Here is a 21,009-nt window from a genome sequence, read left to right on the forward strand (position 1 = left end):
GCCCAGATACGTGATCTCATATTATATATAGTGATGGGACCCTTATTTACTTGGCTTCTTTACCTGATATGTGGCCTGGGCAGGTGGTGCGTTGTTCCCATCTATTTTGACCTGAGGTTAGGTGCTTCTATAGGATTCTTTGTTCAAGGTCTCACTTCTTAATTTGTTCTAGTTTCCCTTGTGGTATTATTCCCCAGAGGGCTCTTGTCTCCTTTCTTCTATTTTCTGGTTCCTTTTCTGTCCTAATTCTTAGGGCCACAGAGCCAAAATACTGCCCTCTCATTGTCCAAACTGTTCCATCTTCAGTTTTATACTTTTTCAAGGATGCTACTTGAGATGCTCATTTCCTAAGGACTCTTGATATTGTCTGATAGTTCCTCTAAGATACTCTAAGATATGAATGACTGATTCCCTTAATTGAGGAACAATTCTTTTAACAAAGAGAAGCTTGTTGAGTCTCTAAATTCGTGGGATGCACTGTTGGGGTCAGAAATAACTCAAAATTTTCCAGAACTTTCTGGCAAAGATGACAACGGCTTTTGAGGCCTTTACTTTCTAAGGGCTCTCATCTCTACTCTGTTAACTAGATGAGAGGGCAGATACCCTATGGATCGATTTTTCTCTCTAGCATAATGGGCTTCTGTGCTGAGTGCTTGAGAGTCTCTTCTGTTTAATGTGCTGCAATTGCCAATGCTTGATTTACAGCTTTAGCAGTACGACTTGGGTAGCTCAGAATCATGAAACAGTGCAAGCGGGACTAGAGATGATATGCAGACACAACAATCTTAAATATAGCTCACAAATCCAGCAAGAGAGATACGAAAAGCTTAATTTAGCAGTATCGCTTGATTTCCTAGTCAAGAATTAACCCAGTGTGAGTAAAATTAAGAGGACCCCAGAAAAATCAACATAGATGAGTCCATAGACTCATGGACTAAAATTTTTCCCCTCCTCAAAAACGGTAGTTCTCTACTGACATAAATAGATCTTTCATCTGTGGATGAAACTCTTGGAGTCTTGAACTACCCAGTATTGGCTGCGGTGGTGTGTTTGGCAATTTCAACGGTGAAGCCTTTTCTCTTGTTGTCAGCTCTCCCATGCAATTTACACTTTCTGCCACCAGGTGGTGGTAGAGAGCGACCACAAGATTGGACTGGATCTAAACAGATCAAGATCCACCATAAAAGCCTTTTGTTTAAGATCTTCCTTTTGATTCAAATGAGTAATATCTTAAGTAAACACTGAAAAGGAAGCATTATTTGGCGAAAGTATTCAAGAATAAGGAGATCTGGTGTTTCCAGTTCTGACCTGTCCACTTAATGGTGGTGAGCTTAGATTTCTGCATCTCGCTTTCCCTATTTATGGGTAAAATATTGGTACTGGATTGTATAATCTTTGATGTTCTTGTCTTGAAACAAACATGTATAATTGTAATTATTAAAATGGCAAAATTAAAAGAACAAAAGAATTAAACACTTTTTTCACAACATAGAAGTCTGCATTTTATTAGCCACTAGTTTAGTTTACTTCAGAGCGAGGCTGAGTGAGCTCCATTAATTTTTTTGTGTGTGTAGTGAGGGGAGAAGGAGAATGAGCACTGATAGAAGTCATCTCAGTTTTTCTTCTTTACCTATTTTCTGGTTTAAGCAAGTCTTTCACATATAGTTTTATGGAATCTTTCCTTCAAGACCTTACTCTTTCTGTAATTCCACTTTTCCCTATGCTATATCCACAGGTCTTAGATCTTCCAGGTATTTCCAAATCATTATAGTTGCTTGACTCTAATCTGAAATATTCTGTTCTCAGTGATTCTACTATTGTGTCTTTCACTTTTTCTTTTCTGCAGAAGAAAGAACTCAAACCCTTCTGTTTAGGTTATTTATATCAATAGCAAAATTTCATTCAGTCTCTATAGGCTTTAGAATCAACTCCACCTTATAAGAAGCAGGTAAGGCAAAGCGTGGTCTGAGGGTCCCTGGGGATCCTAAGATGTTTTCAGAAACCTGTAAGGTCAAGACAATTTTCACAAAATGTTATTTTTATTTTCTTTTTCAACAGATTGGCATTTGCAGTGATGGTGTGAAAGCAATGGTGGGTGACACTGCTGATACTTAGCAGGAATTGAGACAGTGGCACCAAACTAGACCAGTACTGGCATCAACCTTCACTGCCACACACTTGCAGTTTAAACCAACCAACCAACCAACCAACCAACCAACCAACCAACCAACCAACACTGTTTCACTTAAGAATGTCCTTCATGAAGCAGAAAAAAAAAATGTTATGTTAAATCTCTACCCTTGAGCACATGTCTTTACTGTGTGACAAATGGGAACACATAAGGCACTTTTGCTGCCTACCAAAGTTCGGTGGTTGTCTCGAGATAGGATTTGTGCAGTAGTTTGAGTTGTGAGCCAAACTACCTGCCTTTTTTCATGAAACACTGTTTTTGTTTTTGTTTTTTACTTGAAAGTACAATTCACAGACAAACTAGGATTATTCAGAGTTGGGTTTTTGGCAGAAATTTTCTCAAAAATCAATGAGAGTGGCATGATCTTGTCAGAATTGACAATATTTGCTGCTAATGACAAAATTTAAGATTTGCAGCAAAAATCAGAATTTTGGAAAATTTATATCAGCTTTACCATACCTAAAGAGTTTTCCTAAGAGTTTGGTAGTGATATTACCAAGTTTGATTTTTGGATATTGGAGAGTGACACGTATCAACATTTGAGAAGTCTGCATACTTTTCTAAATAATTTTCTAGATAACCAGTGCATAATGTTATAAAATCATACATGGGTCAAAGGTTCATTCAAAGTTTAAGATAGACCAATAGATTTTAATGTGCAAAAAGAGTGCAAAAAGCTCATCAATTGATGTCATTTCATAATTACATTGCAACAGAACATTAGGAAACTGACATCTGTTGAATTTTGGTGTAATATCGAAGAATGTCCACAATTACCTTAAGAGGCTATTTAAATACTCTTCCTTTTTGGAATACATATTTATGTGAGACCAGATTTTCTTCACAATTAAAATAGCATATCACAACAGACTGGAAGCAGACGCAGCTGTAAGAATCCAGTTGACTTCTATTAAGCTAGATATTAAAGAAATAAGTGAAAATGTAAAATGTCTTCTTACTATTTGTTTTTTTTGCCTTGGGAAGTATGGCTATTTTTTCCATAAAAATTTTATATTAGTAAGTAACAAGTTTATAGTTATTTTAAAATGAATTATTAAATATTTAAAGTTTTATTGGTTTTAATTTTTAACATGGTTAATGTTGATAGATGTAACCCACATAAACAAAGGCTCTTTGGCATCACTGAGAACTGAGAGTATCAAGGGATGCTGAAAGCAAAACGTTTAAAAACTGCTCATCTAACAGTATGAGTAGACCAGACCCGGGCAACTTCCGACTATAAGATGGATTTTATTAAAAGTTTTGTCTGAGAACAAACTGAGGGTTGATGGGGGGTGGGAGGGAGGGGAGGGTGGGTAATGAGTATTGAGGAGGGCACCTTTTGGGATGCGCACTGAGTGTTGTATGGAAACCAATTTGACAATAAATTACAAAAAAAACAAAAAACAAAAAACAAAAAACAAAACCCAACCTGGATGAGGGAACAAGTCTCAGAAAATATTCTAGACTTAACTCCTGATGAAGAGGTGTACCTTGTTGTGACCAAGCTCACATTACATAATAAAAAGAATATTAACTGGAAAAAAAAAGTTTTGTTTTCACAGTGTCCTGTTGGCTATAAAAATTTAGCAAATAACCCTCTCATGTCTTTCACCAGCCAAATCCCTCTTGAGACTTCTATAACCCTCCTTTTATAGAAGGCAAGATATCTCTGTATAAATGGACAAATGGCTGTGGTCTGTATCATCCCTTGTCCACCTATCCAGTTGGGAGAAGTCAGCTGCATTTTATGAAAAGCCAGGCAGGTGAAACAAGGTTGGGAAAGATCAAATTTCTTATGCATACCTAGTGGCAGATGAAAAGTTCAATAGCTCATAGTAAAGAGCTGACAAGAGCAATTGTTTTCAGGCAGAAAAAGAGAACTTGTTTCTGGATATTTTTTTCAATGAGTCTGGCCACAGCTGGGCAATGATTTAAACCTCCTAGGATTCTGACTTTAAGCTTAAAAATACATTTGCATATGCCAGCATTAGAAATGGAATCTCAAACTGCTGCCAACGTAGACAACCAAAAGGAAATAGAAGTCTATATTGTTCAAACGCTAAGCCTTGGGAGAGTCTATTACTTGGCAGCTGTGTAAACAGAGCTAAACCCTTTGCTTCTCCTCTGTTAGATACTTGGTTCTAAACAGGACCCGACCATCCCATGATGGTACATGCAGAAATGAAAATGTAGGCTATAGGTCTCATTGCTTTCAAGAAACACTGAAAACTTTCTTTTCTTTATGGATGTGTGTGGACTTAAGAAGTGTGAAGGAAATGCAAGGTTAACTGGAAAGACAAGGGCCAGTGTGAAAATGACTTGGGTTGTTTCTTCCTTCCTCAGTGTCCATGTTTTTCTCTCATACATTTTCCTCCTTCTTTTCTCTCCCCATTTCTTCCTCCATTGAGACTTAGGATCATGAGCCATTTCTATAATGGAATGGCAGGATTAACCCTCCCTGCAACTAACTTCTTTGTTAGAGAAGAAACCATTTCTCCATGTGCCTCTCCGTCCTCTGGGTGGAAGTGGGTGAGATACGGGAGGATGTCTACTTGGGACAGCTTGATACGTAATTCCTGTGTTCAACTGAAAAATTGAGAAGAATTTTACTATTACTAAATTAAATGACTGCCTTTAATTTTTTACAATATTTTTATTTGAGTAACATCTCTTTAACCACATAACTTCCATTTTATAATCCATTAGATTGAGAAGCTCCTTCTATTTGCTCTGAAGTGCCTTAGACTCTCTTGGATCACAGATTGGGTTTTCTTACTCTGATAATATTGCTACTAAATCAGTAACATGCTATATACCTTTAATTGTTTCTCACTGTAATATTTTTTAAATGATTGCAGTGAACGTTGAATGATGACTTTGGTTATTGAATTAAGGTGGACTTAGTGATGGGGGAAAGGGTTGGCATGGTAGAAAACAGTAATAGTAATAGTAATGATAATAATAATGATGATGATTATAGTAATAATAATATAAAAAGGGGAAGAGAAGGAAAGGAAGAAGTAGAGAATGAAGAGGAGGAAGAGGAAAAACAATTTTCTTGGGTGTTTAATATTTGTTAGGCATGATTCTAAGTTCTTTTCTTACATTGATTCATTTAACTGAGATCAAATGGCCTTTTACTGGGCTCAGAGACGGACTGAAGCAAAAGTTATGAGAACTGAGACATTTGGGAGGATGGGTGGAGATGAGTTATAGTGAAGCAAGGGAATAAAGGTTGAACCAGGGATAAAAAGAGAAATCCATTAGCTATAAATTTTCTGTGCAGTGAACATGCTTATATGTAAATTATTTTTAATTTCTCCAAATAATTTGTTGAAATAGTCCTAGTATATCCACTTCATTGGAATTAATCATATCCAAAATTTATATTTTGAGTCAAAAGTAGAGATTTCCCCCCAATTGTATAGACTGTCCTCATCAATCTTGTCTCCCAGTGTTTTTTTTTTTTTTGTTTTGTTTTCTAAAACTGTGCAAACATTAGGTGTCAATGTTTTAATCTTGGTCAATGTGATACTACAAAGAAGTTGCTTTTATTCTGTTATTGTTCAGTTCAATTATCTTCATATGTCCTTAAACCTTAATAGTCATTTGTTATTTCATTTTCCTCTCTGTTGTTTTTTTTTTTTCATTTCCCTTGGAATATTAGTGTCTTTGTTACTGGTTTGTAAGAGATTATTTATGACTAAGGAATGTTAACCATTTGCCATGCATTGTAAATGAAATGCCGTGTTTTGTCTCCAACATCTTACTGTGATGTTTTAATTTTGGTTCTACAGAAGTTGTGTGTTGAAATATAATAATGTTCTGCTTTTAAAAAAAGGGGGAGAATCAGAAGTAGAGAATTGAAATTTGAAAAAAAATAATAATAAGTGTTGGGGATTAGTGTATGGAGCCCAGAGGACATGGAGTAGCTGATTTGAACTTTTGGATATCTCTTGTTGAGGGGTGGGTAACTTGGGGGACAAGAAAAGAAAGAAAAGAGATGAAGTGGGGTTGTATTCAGCAGTAGTAAATCTGGAGAATTTGTAGGAGAGCGTGAGCTAAGATGCAGGGGTGGGAGGAGGTAAAAAGTGAGAGTTGGGTAAGTGAAGGTAGGTTGTAAGAGAGTGTGGGTAAGAGGAATGTCACCAACAGAAAACAAATTTGGAATATGGGACTCTGCTCTGAGGAGAGCTGAGCAGGCATCATAAAAATACATCATCTGACCCTGGAATGGATGGAGTGGATGAGGCTGAGCTGTAATTGTTCCTAAGACAGGGGAGAGGTAAACTGTAGTTGGCTGGTTGGTGGCAGAGTAGGTTGATGAACAGACTTACACCCAGAAGTGGGTGTGATTTCTCTCCTGACCCCTTTTTAAATTTTTAAATGAAAGAGACCAGCTTTGTGTGTGTGTGTGTGTGTGTGTGTGTGTGTGTGTGTGTGTGTGAAGTAGGTGAGCAATAATTAGCAGCAGGTAGCTCTGACTCTTATTTTCTTAAACTGAGAGCATCAGAATTGCCTTTGCAATGACCTACATTAGCCACAGGAAGCTCTATAACTCATGTCCCCCATGCTTTGCTCCTCAATTTGCTTTGCTTGATGTGCAGGGAGATTTAGTGGCAAGCCCCCCGGGAAAGCCTGGAGAGTTTAGTGCTGACACTGCATTTAGTGCCACGATTGCAGCCTTTTTACTGTGTGTAAAGGGCCATTCATTTACTCTAATGTGTACTTCCCAAACCCTTTATGAGGTGTTCTCTTGAGATTTCTTATTCTACTTGGTGTTGGTGCAAAATGTCTATTTTGGAGTAGATCCAAAAAGTCAGTAAGTGGAAGATACTCTATAGCTATCTTTTGCCATTGTGTCTCTACGACCTTTAAAAAGTGTGTTACTTGAAACATCACTACCTAATACTTTTTAAAAGTTCCGTTGGCGTTTTTGTTGTTTATTTAAAAAATATTGGCTGTGTGGCTGGTAACACCAACTTAAATTACCAGCATGGTCAGACGTGTTTATCAGTTGTAAGAAGAACTTTGCTTTTTGCAGAAACGTACTAAATGTACACTTTACTTCCTGCTCATAAATGAAGGTCAACCAGAAAATCACAACAAATATAGGATGTTCTTATTACATAGTTTGCTCCTTAATGACCATAGTATATAGCTGAATTTGTGGCAGGCCCTTTCGGTGGACTAGAAGAAGTCCAATTGCAACTGGGGAAATGTGTGGGAGAAAATTCTAAGTAGTTTCCACTGGCTGTGTTCAGAATGACACAATTATTGCTTTAATAGTGATCTTTTTGATTGGACATTTCATTTCTGACGGCCAAAAAATGTCACAAACATAAATCTGATTGGTCCCCATGGGAGAAGGAAGAGTATATGTAATTTCACAGATGGCTTCTGGAATGAGGGTCGTATTTTCTCCTGCCAGGAATTTTGCCCACTGGTGTTGAAAATTATTGGCAAATGATATTTTAGTGATAAACCTGATTTTTGTCAGTTCCATGGTTTCTCTTAAAAAGAAATCAGAAGATCTAACTGCTTTGATTCCTGTTTTTCCATGTCAACCATGGAGCTGGATAGAGCTTTCTTCTTCAGGCAGGTTATTTCCTCTCTGCCTGGTCTTAATCACTGCTTTGTGTCCTCGTGTTATCTGCCTGGCTCCTGTAGGACTTTGAATTTGTGATTCAGCTTTAAACTTCGTAGGTGGATGACTCAGAATTCTGTTCCACAGCTCCGGTCCCCATCCAGCTTCTCATCCCATCTATAGTATCTATGCATTCTTTCTGCCCAGAAATCCCATTGACACCCAAATCACAACATACTACAAGTTTTTTCATTATTTCTTTCCTGCCTTCTCTTTCCAGCTTCGCTGCTATCCTCCTTGCTTTCTCAAAGTTGAATTGTGTCTGAGTCTTTCTCTTTTGCTTCCATATCTAAAGGCTATCAAGAGTTACTTCTTCCTTCTTAGCATGCTTTCATCTGCCCACATTCCTTACATTCGGTCTCTACATCCACCCACCATCCTCATGCAGGTGCAATCGATCCAGGTAGATCACCAGCCTCTAGGCAGCTTGCTTGATTTCTAGTTTCTGCTCCTATCTGTTTTCCAGGCAGGGACAAGAGTAGGCTTAAGCAGATTCCATTTTTACTTGATCACTTTCCACTTCAAAAAGCTGCTGTGATTTCCCATCTCTCATTATACAAATGGAACTCTTCTGTTTTCCAAAGGCTTTACCTGTTGCCGCCACAAATACATTCTTACCAACTAAAGTTTATATTTCTTGTCTTGGATTCATCCACATCTCTTAGCCTGCTGGTTCCCATTCTATAGGTCTTTGCATATCGGTATCTTCCCTTCTTTGCTAGTTTCTGACCTCATTTGATATCCACCTTACATTTCCTCTCCTCCTCAAAGCATATGCTTGCTCATTCTAGTAGATCTTAATTATTCTTTTGCTCTGCATTCTGCCTAACTTGTACGTTGGAGTCAGCAGAGTGGAGTAGTTCAGAGCATGGGCACGCTTGAATTTAGCTGCTGCCATGTACTGGCTATGCGTTCTTAGGTCTTGCTGAGCCTCCATTATCTGAAATGCAAGCAAGGTATTAATAACAACACTGGTCTCCTTGGATTGTTATGATTAAATGTGATAACAAATAAATGTTTGGCACTCAGAAACCCACAGGCCAGTATCTCAGAGAACATCTCCAGCCATCCCACATGCCTACAAAGTGCAGTTATGCACTCTTTGAAGGGGAGAATCTGATTTTCCTCATCTTTGTACTCTGATGCCTTAGACCATGCCTGGCAAAGATTAATTATTCGATGATATTTGTTGAAAAATGAAGATAGGGTGTGTTCATGAATTGATTACAAAGATTAATTATTGTGATTATTATTGCTATTATTTCACAATTCTTTGCCATTACACCATGAACCAGAAGGAATATGTACAGTAAAGTGCATTTTCCAACTACGAGTATTTTTGGGGATGTGTGTCTTAGGGTAACTGCAGCTTCTTGATTACCTTCTAAAGGCAGTGACAGGAAGTTTGAGGATATTTCATTCTTTTGTATTTGCTTCTTTTTTGCCTTTCATTCTTCTGTCATCTACTTAGGGATTCATTATATATTCATCATAGCTGCATATAAATAATATGTAAATTAATATTCATGACATTTTGGATTTTTTTTTGTTTTTTTGCTTTCTTTTTGGAATTTGGGTCAGAGGGGGGGGTTCTTCATTTCTCAGTGTTTCCATTTTCTTAGTTTCCAATTGAGAGCATGAAACAGGCAAATTTAATCATTGGTAACTGGTGACAGTATTCTCCGAACTCATTGTATTTGCAAATATTTCTGGCATCATCACCATTGGCATCAGCATCCCCACTAACGTAGAAATTAAATTTCATTCAGATAAATTTTCCCAAGAACTTGCCATGGTGTTACCTACTATTTCATGTGTTCATAAACATCTTTTGCTTTGGAAAGGGGAAGTGCCAGGATAAGCACTATTGCGTTCAGTATGCAGATGAACGTTTTATAGAGATAGGATTGTACTGGAGACAAAATTAATTGTGACAGTTTGGGAGGAGTTTTACAGAAAAAGAAGATTAACATGTTAGGTCTTTAGTGGCTGTCTTCCCTGATGCATATAATGCTAGGCAAAATGAAATCTATGTGCCCAGGCTCAGTGGAGGAATGTTTACTGAGTCCATAGAAATTTGAGCAGGGCACATCTCTAAGGGTTTATGACAGCCTATGTTCTTTTCTCAGTGTGGGGATGAATTGGTGCATTATCGTCTAAATTGGAAGTCATGGTGAAAGTTCTTTTTTGATTCTCTTATTTATTTATTTATTTATTTATTTATTTATTTATTTATTGTTTATTTGTTAAGAATTGCACAGAAAGTGTTGTCTTGCTTATTCTGAAGTTGCTATTATTCTTCTGACCAGAACAGATTATACCATTGTATTTCTTCAAATATTTATGAATACATAAAAAGGAAGGTATTTACATAGCATGAGACCAGATCTAACTTCATTTGTTTCTTTGATTCTTCGACATAGGCTACGTAATACAACCTGTTCTGGTCAAAAAGTCACATTTTCAAGCTTTTGAATGATTTTTGCAATGATAATGCAGAAAGGTTATTTTTATATATTCACATTTTTTTCTTTTCCTCCAAGGAAACCAACATGTCTGACAAAAGTGACTTAAAAGCTGAGCTAGAGCGCAAAAAACAGCGCTTAGCACAGATAAGAGAAGAGAAGAAACGGAAGGAAGAAGAGAGGAAAAAGAAAGAGGTAAATACTGGGTATTGGGGTGTTGCAGGGAAAAAGGAAAATCACTTGATTCTAAGGGACTGGTCAAATGATTAAGAGGATGCTCTAGAAGAATCCTTCTAGGATCTCTGAATAAAATGAGTGGGTATCTGCATACGCAGAGTAACGAGATCATTGTCACCTGCTGTGTCCTGGCCAAGCACCACCTATGGTCCAGAGGTCTCCAAGCCCCAGGTTCACCTTAGACTTGAATAGCACCCTGAAAGTGGTCCGTGAAATCTCTATTGTTAGAAATTTCTTAACCTTTCTGTATCTTGGTTTCCTATCCTTAAAATAGGAATACTAATATATATTTTTTGTGGGGTTGTGAGAATTAAAAGAGTTAATCTTGTAAAGCACTTGGTAGTACCCAGGCTCTGGTAAGTGTTTAATATGTGTTAGGGCTCTTAAAAAGTATCTCTGAGCTGTCAGCACAGAGCCTGATGCAGGGCTCAAACTCATGAACTGAGAGATCATGACCGGAGCCAAAGTCGGATGCCCAACTCACTGAGACACCCAGGCACCCCAAGAGAAAGAATCTTAAGCAGGCTCCATGCTCAGCCTGATATCAGCATGGAGCCTGATGAGGGTCTTGATCCCACAGGCCGTGGGATCATGAATTGAGCCAAAATCAAGGGTCAGACACTCAACCGACTGAACAACCCAGGAGCCCCAATATGTGTTAGTTTTAAGAAAAAAAATTTTTCAAAACTACTAGCCTGGGGTGCCTGGCTGGCTCAGTTGGTTGAATGTCTGACTTCAGCTCTGGTCACGATCACACAGTTTGTGAGTTCGAGCCTCGCATTAGGCTCTGTGCTGACAGTGCAGAGCCTGCTTTGGATCCTCTGTGTCCCTCTCTCTCTGCCCCTCCCCTGCTTGCAAGCTCTTTCTCTCAAAAATAAACAAACATTAAAACACACACACACACACACACACACACACACACACACACACACACACAAACTACTAGCCAGAAATTTTAGGAGAACAATAGAAAAATGATGCCAATGGATCTCCATGGTTTCTTAAGGGATGTGTGTTTTTCAGCATAAACAAGGATCCTAGGTCTGATAGAGGGAAAGCAGTATGTCCCCCTCTTGGGGAGAGGGTAGGTAGTATGGTAGTAGACTCTGCTCCATGGACACAGAATTATGACATTTTGAAACTAGAAGAGATTTTAGAGGCTTTCTACTGACACCCCTCGTTATGCCCACAAAGTAGCAGAAACCCAGAGATGAAATATCACTTTCTGTCTGCCACACCCAGAATCCAGGGCTCTGGATTCCCAGTTCAGTGCATTGCTGTCATGTCATGTTTTCTTCTCCTAGCTCAATCCAACAAATAATTTATTTTTAATTCTCCAATTTGTTGCGGTCATGTAGAAATAGCCCACATCTTGTACAGAAACCAGACGCCAAAGGTGGTTTGGAATAGTTTTCTGAGAAGGAAACTTTATGTGTGATATACTCGTGTGTTTAGAAACCAGAGCTGTCCCATACTTGGAGTCTTTCTGTAAGGAAAAAGAAAATGTCTTTTGATGCCTTACAATCTAGATAGGCTCTGTTTCATACTATAAGGGTGTGAGACCAAGGTAACAGATTTGTAACAATTATTTCCCAACAAAGTAAAACATAATTGCAATTGTGTTTTAGCCTCCTGCCATCTCACATCTCTCCCGTTCCATTACACTTTGATTGATGCCACGGTCTTATTTGTCCTTGACAGTGCACATAATGTTTTTCTCTTGGTGATCTTTGCTATTATGTATGCAGTCTTTGAGTGAAGTAGAGGTGAGAATTGACAAGCAATGGCTATTCATTTCCAGGAAAAGCCAAAAAAGGCATTAGGTTATTATGCTTCCTTTCCTTCAAATGTCAACACTTACTATAGTTTTATAGCACCTGTTTTCCTTTACTAATAACCAGTTTCCTTTTAAACTGACGTTCTAACATCCAACTTGAATTTCATAGAATTACTACAAAATGTGATGTGGTATGGGAAATCGGGTTCCAAATTATGCTGTCTGCCTTGTCTTTGTCACTTCACCCATGGGGGGGGGGGGCGCGGGGAATTGCAGGCAAACAAGGCTGATCGAAATGGGCCACCCTTTCTGTTTCTGTACCCGGCAGCTTTGCCCAATGGAGATTTGGCCCGTTACACAGCAGATGGAGCCCTAGGAGGTAGCCAGTGGCAGGTGGTGGGGAGTGTGGTACACCTGGGCTCTGTATTTTCTGGGCCTGGAATTAAAGCAACGGTCTTAGTTTCCTTGTTTCCACAGGGTTAAGCCTGTCATATCCTGACCTTGCTCCACGGGCTCCCGTGGCAGTACAGAGCCCTCACTCTCCATCTCAAAGGTTTTGATTCGAAAGGTCCGACCGGGGCCAGACTTTGAGATTCATTGGACGACACCATCCTTAAAGCCTGTCTTGTTCCTCAGCAACCCATTTCCCCCTGCAAAAGATCTTTCCTTAATTGGGTCAGAGTAACTTTTGTAGACTGTGATGAGTTGGTTTGTCTGAGCAGACTTTGCCGTAAGACAGAGGCGGGAAAATTCAGTGATTTTGCCCCGAGGCTTTTGAGGTGATGTGGCTGGGAAACCTGGCTCTGCCCTTCACAGAATGGCCTTGAGTGAGTATGAGACCCTTCTGACCTTGTTCTCCCTTGTGTAAGATGGGGAAAATATTGGTGCCTACCTCACAGAGTTCTGTGAGGATGTAAGGAGAACATAAGGCAAGGAGGAACTGGTCAGTAAGAAGCAGTGGTTATTCTGCTCCTGAGATTGGCAACCAGAATAGGAGAATGCAACCTCGTACGGTTGGCTATATACATTTATCAGGATCCTGCTGATGAGGCCGTTTTCCAAAAATACTGTTATTGGACGGATCTTATAATTCAAGTCTTCCAGTTTCCTGGAATTATAGCATTTTGTAGCTGCAAGAAACCTGGAATTTTCAAATGAGGATACTGGGACCCAGAAGTCAAAGCCTTAAGGGTAGTGCCCTTATCTCCAGTCTCAGGAAGGATCCCCTCTTCCAGCCCGTGGCCCTAAACAGAAACCTGGGGTCATTCTTTTACTACCCCTTCTCCAACTTATAGTGGTCATCAGATCCTGGATGGACAAGACAGCACTTTCTTTTCTCCCCCATCTTCTTTCTCCTTAAATCCACATTCTGGCCAGTCTCAGCTACTCACATATCCCGTACGGGCCACACTCTCTCTTGACAGGGAGTTTGTGAATATTTACTAACTGCTTGTACCATTCTCCTACTTCTCTCTATTGTCCTTCTCCTGACTGTTAACTACCTGTCTTTCAGTTCTCACCTCAAACGTCACTTCCTCCAGAAAACCTTCTCTTATACCTTTCTCCCGCCATGACTAGTTACTCCAGCCCCTATCCTTGACCTCATCAAACCAGTTAGCACAAAGCAGTATGTTTGCATCTTCACTCGTCTTTCTCTCCTAAGAGAGGGCAGGCTTTTGAGGACAGGGCTGGTGTTTTTCAAGTGAATGTCTAGCACAGATCCTGCCACCTAGCAGGACTTCAATAACAAAGGGTTAAACAAAGAATGATTGAGTGCATGAGTGAACACAGCAACTAGTTAGCACTAGTCTGAGATGCTGGTCACAGACACCTTTTCCAAACATCTGGAGTTCTTTCCTGCAAATATCCTTGGAAATTCTCATCTTGAGTCTATGGGATGCCCCAGTCAACTGTCACTGACTCCTGAGTCTTAAGATTTTCTAGTTTTTTGTGGTGTTTGTAGAGTGTTAGCAATAGCCTTAACTTATAGGCTTGATTTTTAACTTTATTTAAGCTTATATTTTAAATGACACAAATTTAGAATAAAAAAGAAACAAAATGCTTCTTAATGCCAATCTGAGTGACTATTTTTTTTACCAGGACTGAAAACTGGTGTGAGTTAGGACCACCTAGGTTGATTATCTCCACAGAACCCAGAAAGCTATACATGTATAAAATTACCACTCTGTGCTTCTTTGGATGTCAACTGTTTTCTTGGTTGTGGTATTATGGATGAAATATGATTTCAAAATAAATATAGTGGCCACCATTTCAGATTCAGTCCCAACTTCATGAAAAATTGGCTTTAATGCAATGAGGTGTCCTTAATGGGGCCACCCTGAAGTTTCGTCCTGTCCTTGGCCTTCTGCTGGATTGCTGTAAGGTAGGACGGACAGAGGTTTCCTGGCCTGTCCTCACTTGTTCCTCTAATAACTATGGAGCTGTCTTTGAAAAGGTGACTGACAGTTCTCAGCTGACAAATTTGCTTTCTTTTTTTTCCTCCCTGGGTCTCAGCTGTGATTACTCTTTGCAAACAGAAATAGCGTTTTCTGGGAAAGACACCTAGCACATTTTTTAATTGCTAGCACTGTGAAATCACTCCTATTGAGTCATTAAAATATATTAGGATTCTACAGTAATTACATGGAGAAAATCAAAAGTTTCGTGACTAGAGCACTTGGTATAACTAACTGCCTTGGTTGTGGTATCACTCTGTTTAGTTTAAGGTGCTAATTGGTAATAGATAGGAATTGCCTTTATTTCTAATAAGCCCCAGTTACCTAAGTTTGCATTTTCCTTGTCACCTTTGAGTGCTGATAGCTTTCTTAAGCTTTTGTTACATCTAGATGGACATTTGTCCTTACTAATATATGTCATTATATTGCCTTCTTCCTTAAGAATTAAAGAAGGTGGAAGGCAGAGAATGAGTTGTAGAGGCACCTGTATGAAAAGGAATGAAATTTTGGAGGAGGAGTTCAGGTGTGCTGTTTTTGCACAGTGTATGGTTATGCATGCTGATGTGTGACATGCCCTCTAGTGTGTTTCTTAAATGTTTAATGCTTAAAGAATAAATTAAAAAAAAATTCTGTGCCTTTCTGCATAGGACATACATGACAGAAAGTTTTAGATAATATACTCTAAGTTTATTGGAAAGGAAAGGATTAGGCAGATCTTCTTCGGTTCGCTCTATTTAAGCTCCATTAGAACCTCTTTGTCTCATTACCGTTGACACTCTGTTGTCCTTCACTACGTTTTTGTTAAAAGAATGAGGAAAGGTTAATGACTCTTTTTGTTGCTAGGATATAGCAATGACTCTGTTATGAACACTGGGTCACTGAAAGTTTAGAGGACTCCTAACAGTGCTGTTGTAAAGGCGCTTGCTGAACAGAGTGCAGTTGGCGGAAGGATGTAGAATTCTGAGATTCTATAGTTATAGAATAACAATTACCAAAGGGAGGTAATTGTTTATTTATTCAATACATTAAAAAAATTTTAATGTTAAATTTTGAGAGAGAGAGAGACAGACAGAACACGAGTGGGGTAGGGGCAGCGAGGGAGACACAGAATCCGAAGCAGGCTCCAGGCTCTGAGCTGTCAGCACAGAGCCTGACATGAGGCTCAAACTCTTGAACTGAGAGCTAATGACAGGAGCTCAAGTCAGACACTTAACCTCTCAGCTTTACTGTGAGGATATAGTGGTGAACAAAATAAACACATATCTGCTCTCAGTAAAGCTGAAAGTCCAGTGATGGCTAAACTCTCCACTGTAAAATCATATTGTTTCATACTGGCTTCCTAAGATGGATTTTGCTTATCTTAGTTTTTCCATTTGTATTTCAGTAACTTCTATGGCAATTCCCTTTTGTTTGATTTCCTCCTTCCTTTTTTTGGCTTTCTGATATGTGAATGTTGATATAGATCCTCACTCTGCAAGGCCCTTCTTCCTATTTTAGTTCTATCTTTGCCTCTGTTGTGCACATACACTTTGGAACTTTCTTCAATAAGTTTAAATGTTAAAATTGGAAAAGAATGTGAACTTTGCTATCTTCACGGATAGAGATTAAGCTGTCATTTCAGAATTTTGGGCTAGGTGAGAGTGCCAGAAAGCCTCTAGTGCTCTCATTAGCCTTCATCAACCCCCACAATGACAGTTTTTCCTCAAATGACAGATAGACTTCAAATATGAGAGCATTTTAAGCCTGAGATGAATAATAACAAAAGTGTCGAGCCCAGCATTATGTGCAGAGATGCATTTTGCTTATGATCAGTGTGTAGCTTATCATCTGGAAGTAAAACTTGCATGGACTTTTTCTGCTTCAGACGCCACGATGTAAATTATGCTTTGGTGCTTTGAAATGTACCCGGCTACCCTTGAAGCAGATAATATACCTGTTAGGGTACCCAGCTTGCCCCTGTGGAGAAGGGTGTGTTTGGTAACTGGATAATTGGCTTTTGACAACCTTAAGATAGCTTCACTTTTTTGTAAACTCTCAAAGCTTTATCACGAAGCAGGATGTTACCATGTTTCAGATGTGGGATAAATGCCTTGTCTTAAGCAATTAACTGTGTTAGGAAAAAGAAAAGACCTGAATGTTTAATTAGCCCAGAATCCCACCGATGACCTTCTTTAACCTGTATTTTGTTGTTCCTATCCTATAGAAAACCCGAACCAGACATAGGATCTGTCTATATGAAGCCCTGTGTGTGTTTGACAGAATTTGGGAAATTTCTTCTGAATGATTTTTTTATTCTATATTTTTCTACAAGATAATTTTCTCCCTTGAGTTAATATATTTAATGGAAGCCTGTGAAAATCAGAATTAAGTAACAACACTTAGAGATCAATATTGCTCACATGCCTCAATAAATATTGTAGCATGGTTTATTTTAAACCATGGTAAAATCAGATTGCTGATACAGAGTGTATTTTACAGTTACAGATTTCAGAACTAGTTTTATTTTTTAGCCAGATCCCAGTAATTCTTTGTTTTCGTAATTCCAACATGGGGCGTGAATATTATAAACACGCACTCATCAAGAATTGATAGATAGTATGTCTTCCCAGAAGGGACAATGGGGTTGAAAAAGGCAAACAATTAAAAAAATAATAATCCATATTATCCCAGTCAGAAATACTTAACTCTGATGGTTTCTTTCAAAACTGAGTGAGAGAAACTTTCATACCATGCGATAAAAGCAGGGGAAAAAAAAACCTTCAAACAAAAGAGAAAGCACAGGGTTAGTAATTATTAAGTGGAGCAGTTGCAGTGTTTTTTCATCCTTTATACACATGATTATATCTATTTATGGCTTTTGCTTGGTCTTCACTGCCACTCATTTACCACTTTCAGTTTAAGCCAGGAAAAGCATATACTTAGTTCTGTTATTAACTTTTCTTACTGGCATCTACTCTTTTTAGGCTGATATGCAGCAAAAGAAAGAACCTGTTCAGGACGACTCTGATCTGGATCGCAAACGCAGAGAGACAGAGGCTCTTTTGCAAAGCATTGGTATATCACCGGAGCCCCCTCTAGGTACCTAAATGGTGTTACTGTTTTCTTAAATTTGGCTTGCATGGGATTTACCATGTCCAGCGTTTACTATTCTTTTATGTCTCTTTTATTTTTATTTTTGAAGAAATTTTGTGGCTTATGGTTCAGCTGTATTTATTTTTGGAATTGAGGGGGCTGGAAGGAGATGGAAAGACAGATTGCTGCTTATTGACTGATTATATGGTCAACCTTCTCTACTGTGTACTAGTAGATTATTTTATACTTGTTAAACGAGTTGCCACATGGTAAACACAAGAAATCTTGGAATTTTTTTCTTAAATTGTTCTTCATTTCCATCACTGAATCCCAGCCTTTCTCTGCCAACCTAAATACTGTGAATCTGGTTATGAATTTCATAACCACTACAGGCATAGAATTATTCCATGATGAAAATAGAAAGCTCAGTGGGAAATGTGAAGGAAAACTTAAAATAGTGACAAATTAACAGCTACTTAACAAGTTTAAATTTATTCAAGTCTATTGTAGATCTTGGTTTCACTGCTAATTGGCATTTTTATTGCAACACCCCTCCTCCAACTCATTCATTTGTAGTTAATTGTCCACAATCTCATTTTGTGACTAGGGTTTGGATATTGAATTATTTGGTTTATTTGTGTTGAAGGTAAACTTCTACATGATGTGTTTATTCTGTCACTTCATTGTATATCTCTCATGTGATCATTGATTTTATTTCTCTTTATCCATTTGCTTTCCATACATTTCAGGATAATCCTGGGGTGTCTGTGAAACTACATGATAGCCAATATAGTAAAAAAAAAAAAAAAAAAAAAAGACTTTAAAAATAATGCATATAAGTAGATACAATATCAAGTCTTCGTTTCAAAATGGTTTGTTTTTTTAAATCCCACCATTGGCTTTTATATTAAAATAAATTTTTATTTATTTCCATAGTTACTTAAACTAAGAATAAAAATTGTCCCATGTATAACAAAATGACAAGTATTTTATTAATATAAGTAAGAAAAAGCAATATGTAATAAGCTAATGAATTATTAAGTGTTACTGGATATAATTTAATATATACACACACAATTAAAACACCATAAAAAAGTATTTTATACTGACCCTCAGTTTGCATTAGGTAAAATCATATGTCTAACAATTATAGAAGGAGCCCCTACAAGATGTTGGTTACTTCGTTTAACTTCTTTATGGTATGGAAGATGTAACCTTTGGGATATTTGGCTGATGGACCTTCTTTGAGGAGCTGACAAACTTCTTAATACTTAGTTGACTTGTGACATAATGTAGACACTTTGCAGTAATCCATTATGTTTTTGCCTCAAAATAGCCTTTGAGATTCTGTTGCAGTGTGAACACTGGTTAAGCCCCATAGTCGTATGTCCAATTTTCTCTATTCTAAATAAAGCCAGCAATTAAACTTTAAGAACAAAACAGTTAAATATCTCTAAACCATGACCACTATGGCCAAATTCTGAGCTATCCCTGCATTCCTGCCAGGGGACTTGGTGAGAGTGGTGCCCATTTTCAGTTTTCATCCATCTCTCTAACTTACCCTCTGACTTACTACAGAGGGTAATCAGTGAATTAATTATGGGAGCTCACGAAATTCCTAGTTTCATGACAGATCTGCCATTGTGTTATAGGATTTGGACAAAATAGTTAAACCCTTTACTCTATTAAATAAATAAAAGGAAATTGCACATGATTGAAACCAAATGGGAATCTACACTTATGTATTGAAGTTTCTTTCTGCCCATATGGCTTCTCTGGCATGTGTGATATTGAGAACCCCCTGAATTTGTCTGGCCTGGAGCCATCTTGGCTATTTGGTGCAGCTTCTATCTGAAGGACGTTTGGCTTGTACCTGAAGGACAGAAAAAATATATATATACATTTACATTTCCTGTACCTTTTTTCTTTTCTTATCCTTGTGTCAGATCTTCAGCTTGCACTGACCTCAATCTTTGAACTTATTTCTCCGGTCTTTAGAATGGCTGTTTACTTTTGTGCCCATGGCAGTGCCTTCTAGCGCTGCCGCAGGCAAAGGGAAGCAAGTTCCGAACACAGTAAACAATACAATGGGATGAAACTATTCATTAAATGTAAAAATAAAGCCGCCTGGCATTTTCCTTTGTTTTGAAAAAGATTTTTAAATTACCAGGTTCAACATTTACCCTTTCTCTATCTGTCATTTAGTCTCGCGTTGTAAATGCAGTTTATATTCCACAGAGAATTGATTTCCCTCCAATGTAGACATACAACAGACTTTCCTCTCTCTCTCTTTGACGATTTAAAATTATTCAGAATTACTTATTCCATAATGTTTCAAAGTTTTATAGACACCCACTTTTTTAATAGGTCACATCTATACTAACAAAATAAGGTGGAGAATTGAAATTATCTGGATAGGTCACCCTAGAGAGTTATTTGAGTTGAAATATCTGGATAGCTATTTTGATTCTCCATTTCACTTTGTTAAGGTGGACATGGCCTTAGAATCCCTAAGTTAATTCTGTCTAAATTCATTTCAAATTTTAATTTCCAAAATATGAAAAATTCACTTGACTTTCTTCCTTTTCTTTCCTTTTTTTTTTTTTTTTTTTTTCCTTATCCCATCTTAATCTCTCCTGGCCATACAACCACTTTAATTTGGGCCCATTTGTTTTGATTTGTCTGACACTGCTCTTCTCCAGTGCAGTCGCTGCATTTTTTAACATGGGATACCTGTTATTTTCATTATTTAGTCCCAACCCCTATGTCTCCCTCCTCGAAATCAGTGAGCACTCCCAGTGAAGCTGGAAGCCAAGACTCAGGAGACCTGGGACCATTAACAAGGTAAGAACTGTCCCTCTAACAAAGGCCAGGGGGGATGTCAATATTATAAGAAAACAGAGGCCAAAAAACACCATGCCACTCTGTTGTGTGCTATTAAATGTCCATGCATCTGCATTTATACTCAGTCAGTTTATATTTAGATTTATGGTGGCTTGCTGTTTTAGTGGCATAGAAATGATTTTGAGCACTAGAAATGATAAACTTGTACCTTATTTTTCCTTGAGTGGGCTAATTTAGCACCATGTGTCTTGTTTGACAAACACAACCACATCCATTAGCTTAGGCCTAAAAGAAAGAGAAGGATCAAAGGCAAGTGG

General features: G+C 38.1%; 1 protein-coding gene across 4 annotated transcripts in view; it reads left to right on the top strand.

The window, feature by feature from the left end:
* Window positions 1-21,009, top strand: part of DYNC1I1 (dynein cytoplasmic 1 intermediate chain 1) — a 313,957-nt gene that overhangs the window by 20,823 nt on the left and 272,125 nt on the right. For 2 of the 4 annotated variants that reach the window (XM_023250368.2, XM_045052401.1), the window contains exons 2-4: window positions 10,385-10,501; window positions 17,740-17,854; window positions 20,551-20,692. In XM_023250368.2, the coding sequence (XP_023106136.1) occupies window positions 10,394-10,501; window positions 17,740-17,854; window positions 20,551-20,692 (365 nt within the window). In that variant the 5' untranslated portion in view covers window positions 10,385-10,393. The remainder of the gene's footprint in view (window positions 1-10,384; window positions 10,502-17,739; window positions 17,855-20,550; window positions 20,693-21,009) is intronic. The other 2 variants (XM_045052400.1, XM_045052402.1) reach the window with 1 other exon arrangement.

Source organism: Felis catus, chromosome A2 (genome assembly GCF_018350175.1).
Source record: "Felis catus isolate Fca126 chromosome A2, F.catus_Fca126_mat1.0, whole genome shotgun sequence".
NCBI lineage: Eukaryota > Metazoa > Chordata > Mammalia > Carnivora > Felidae > Felis > Felis catus.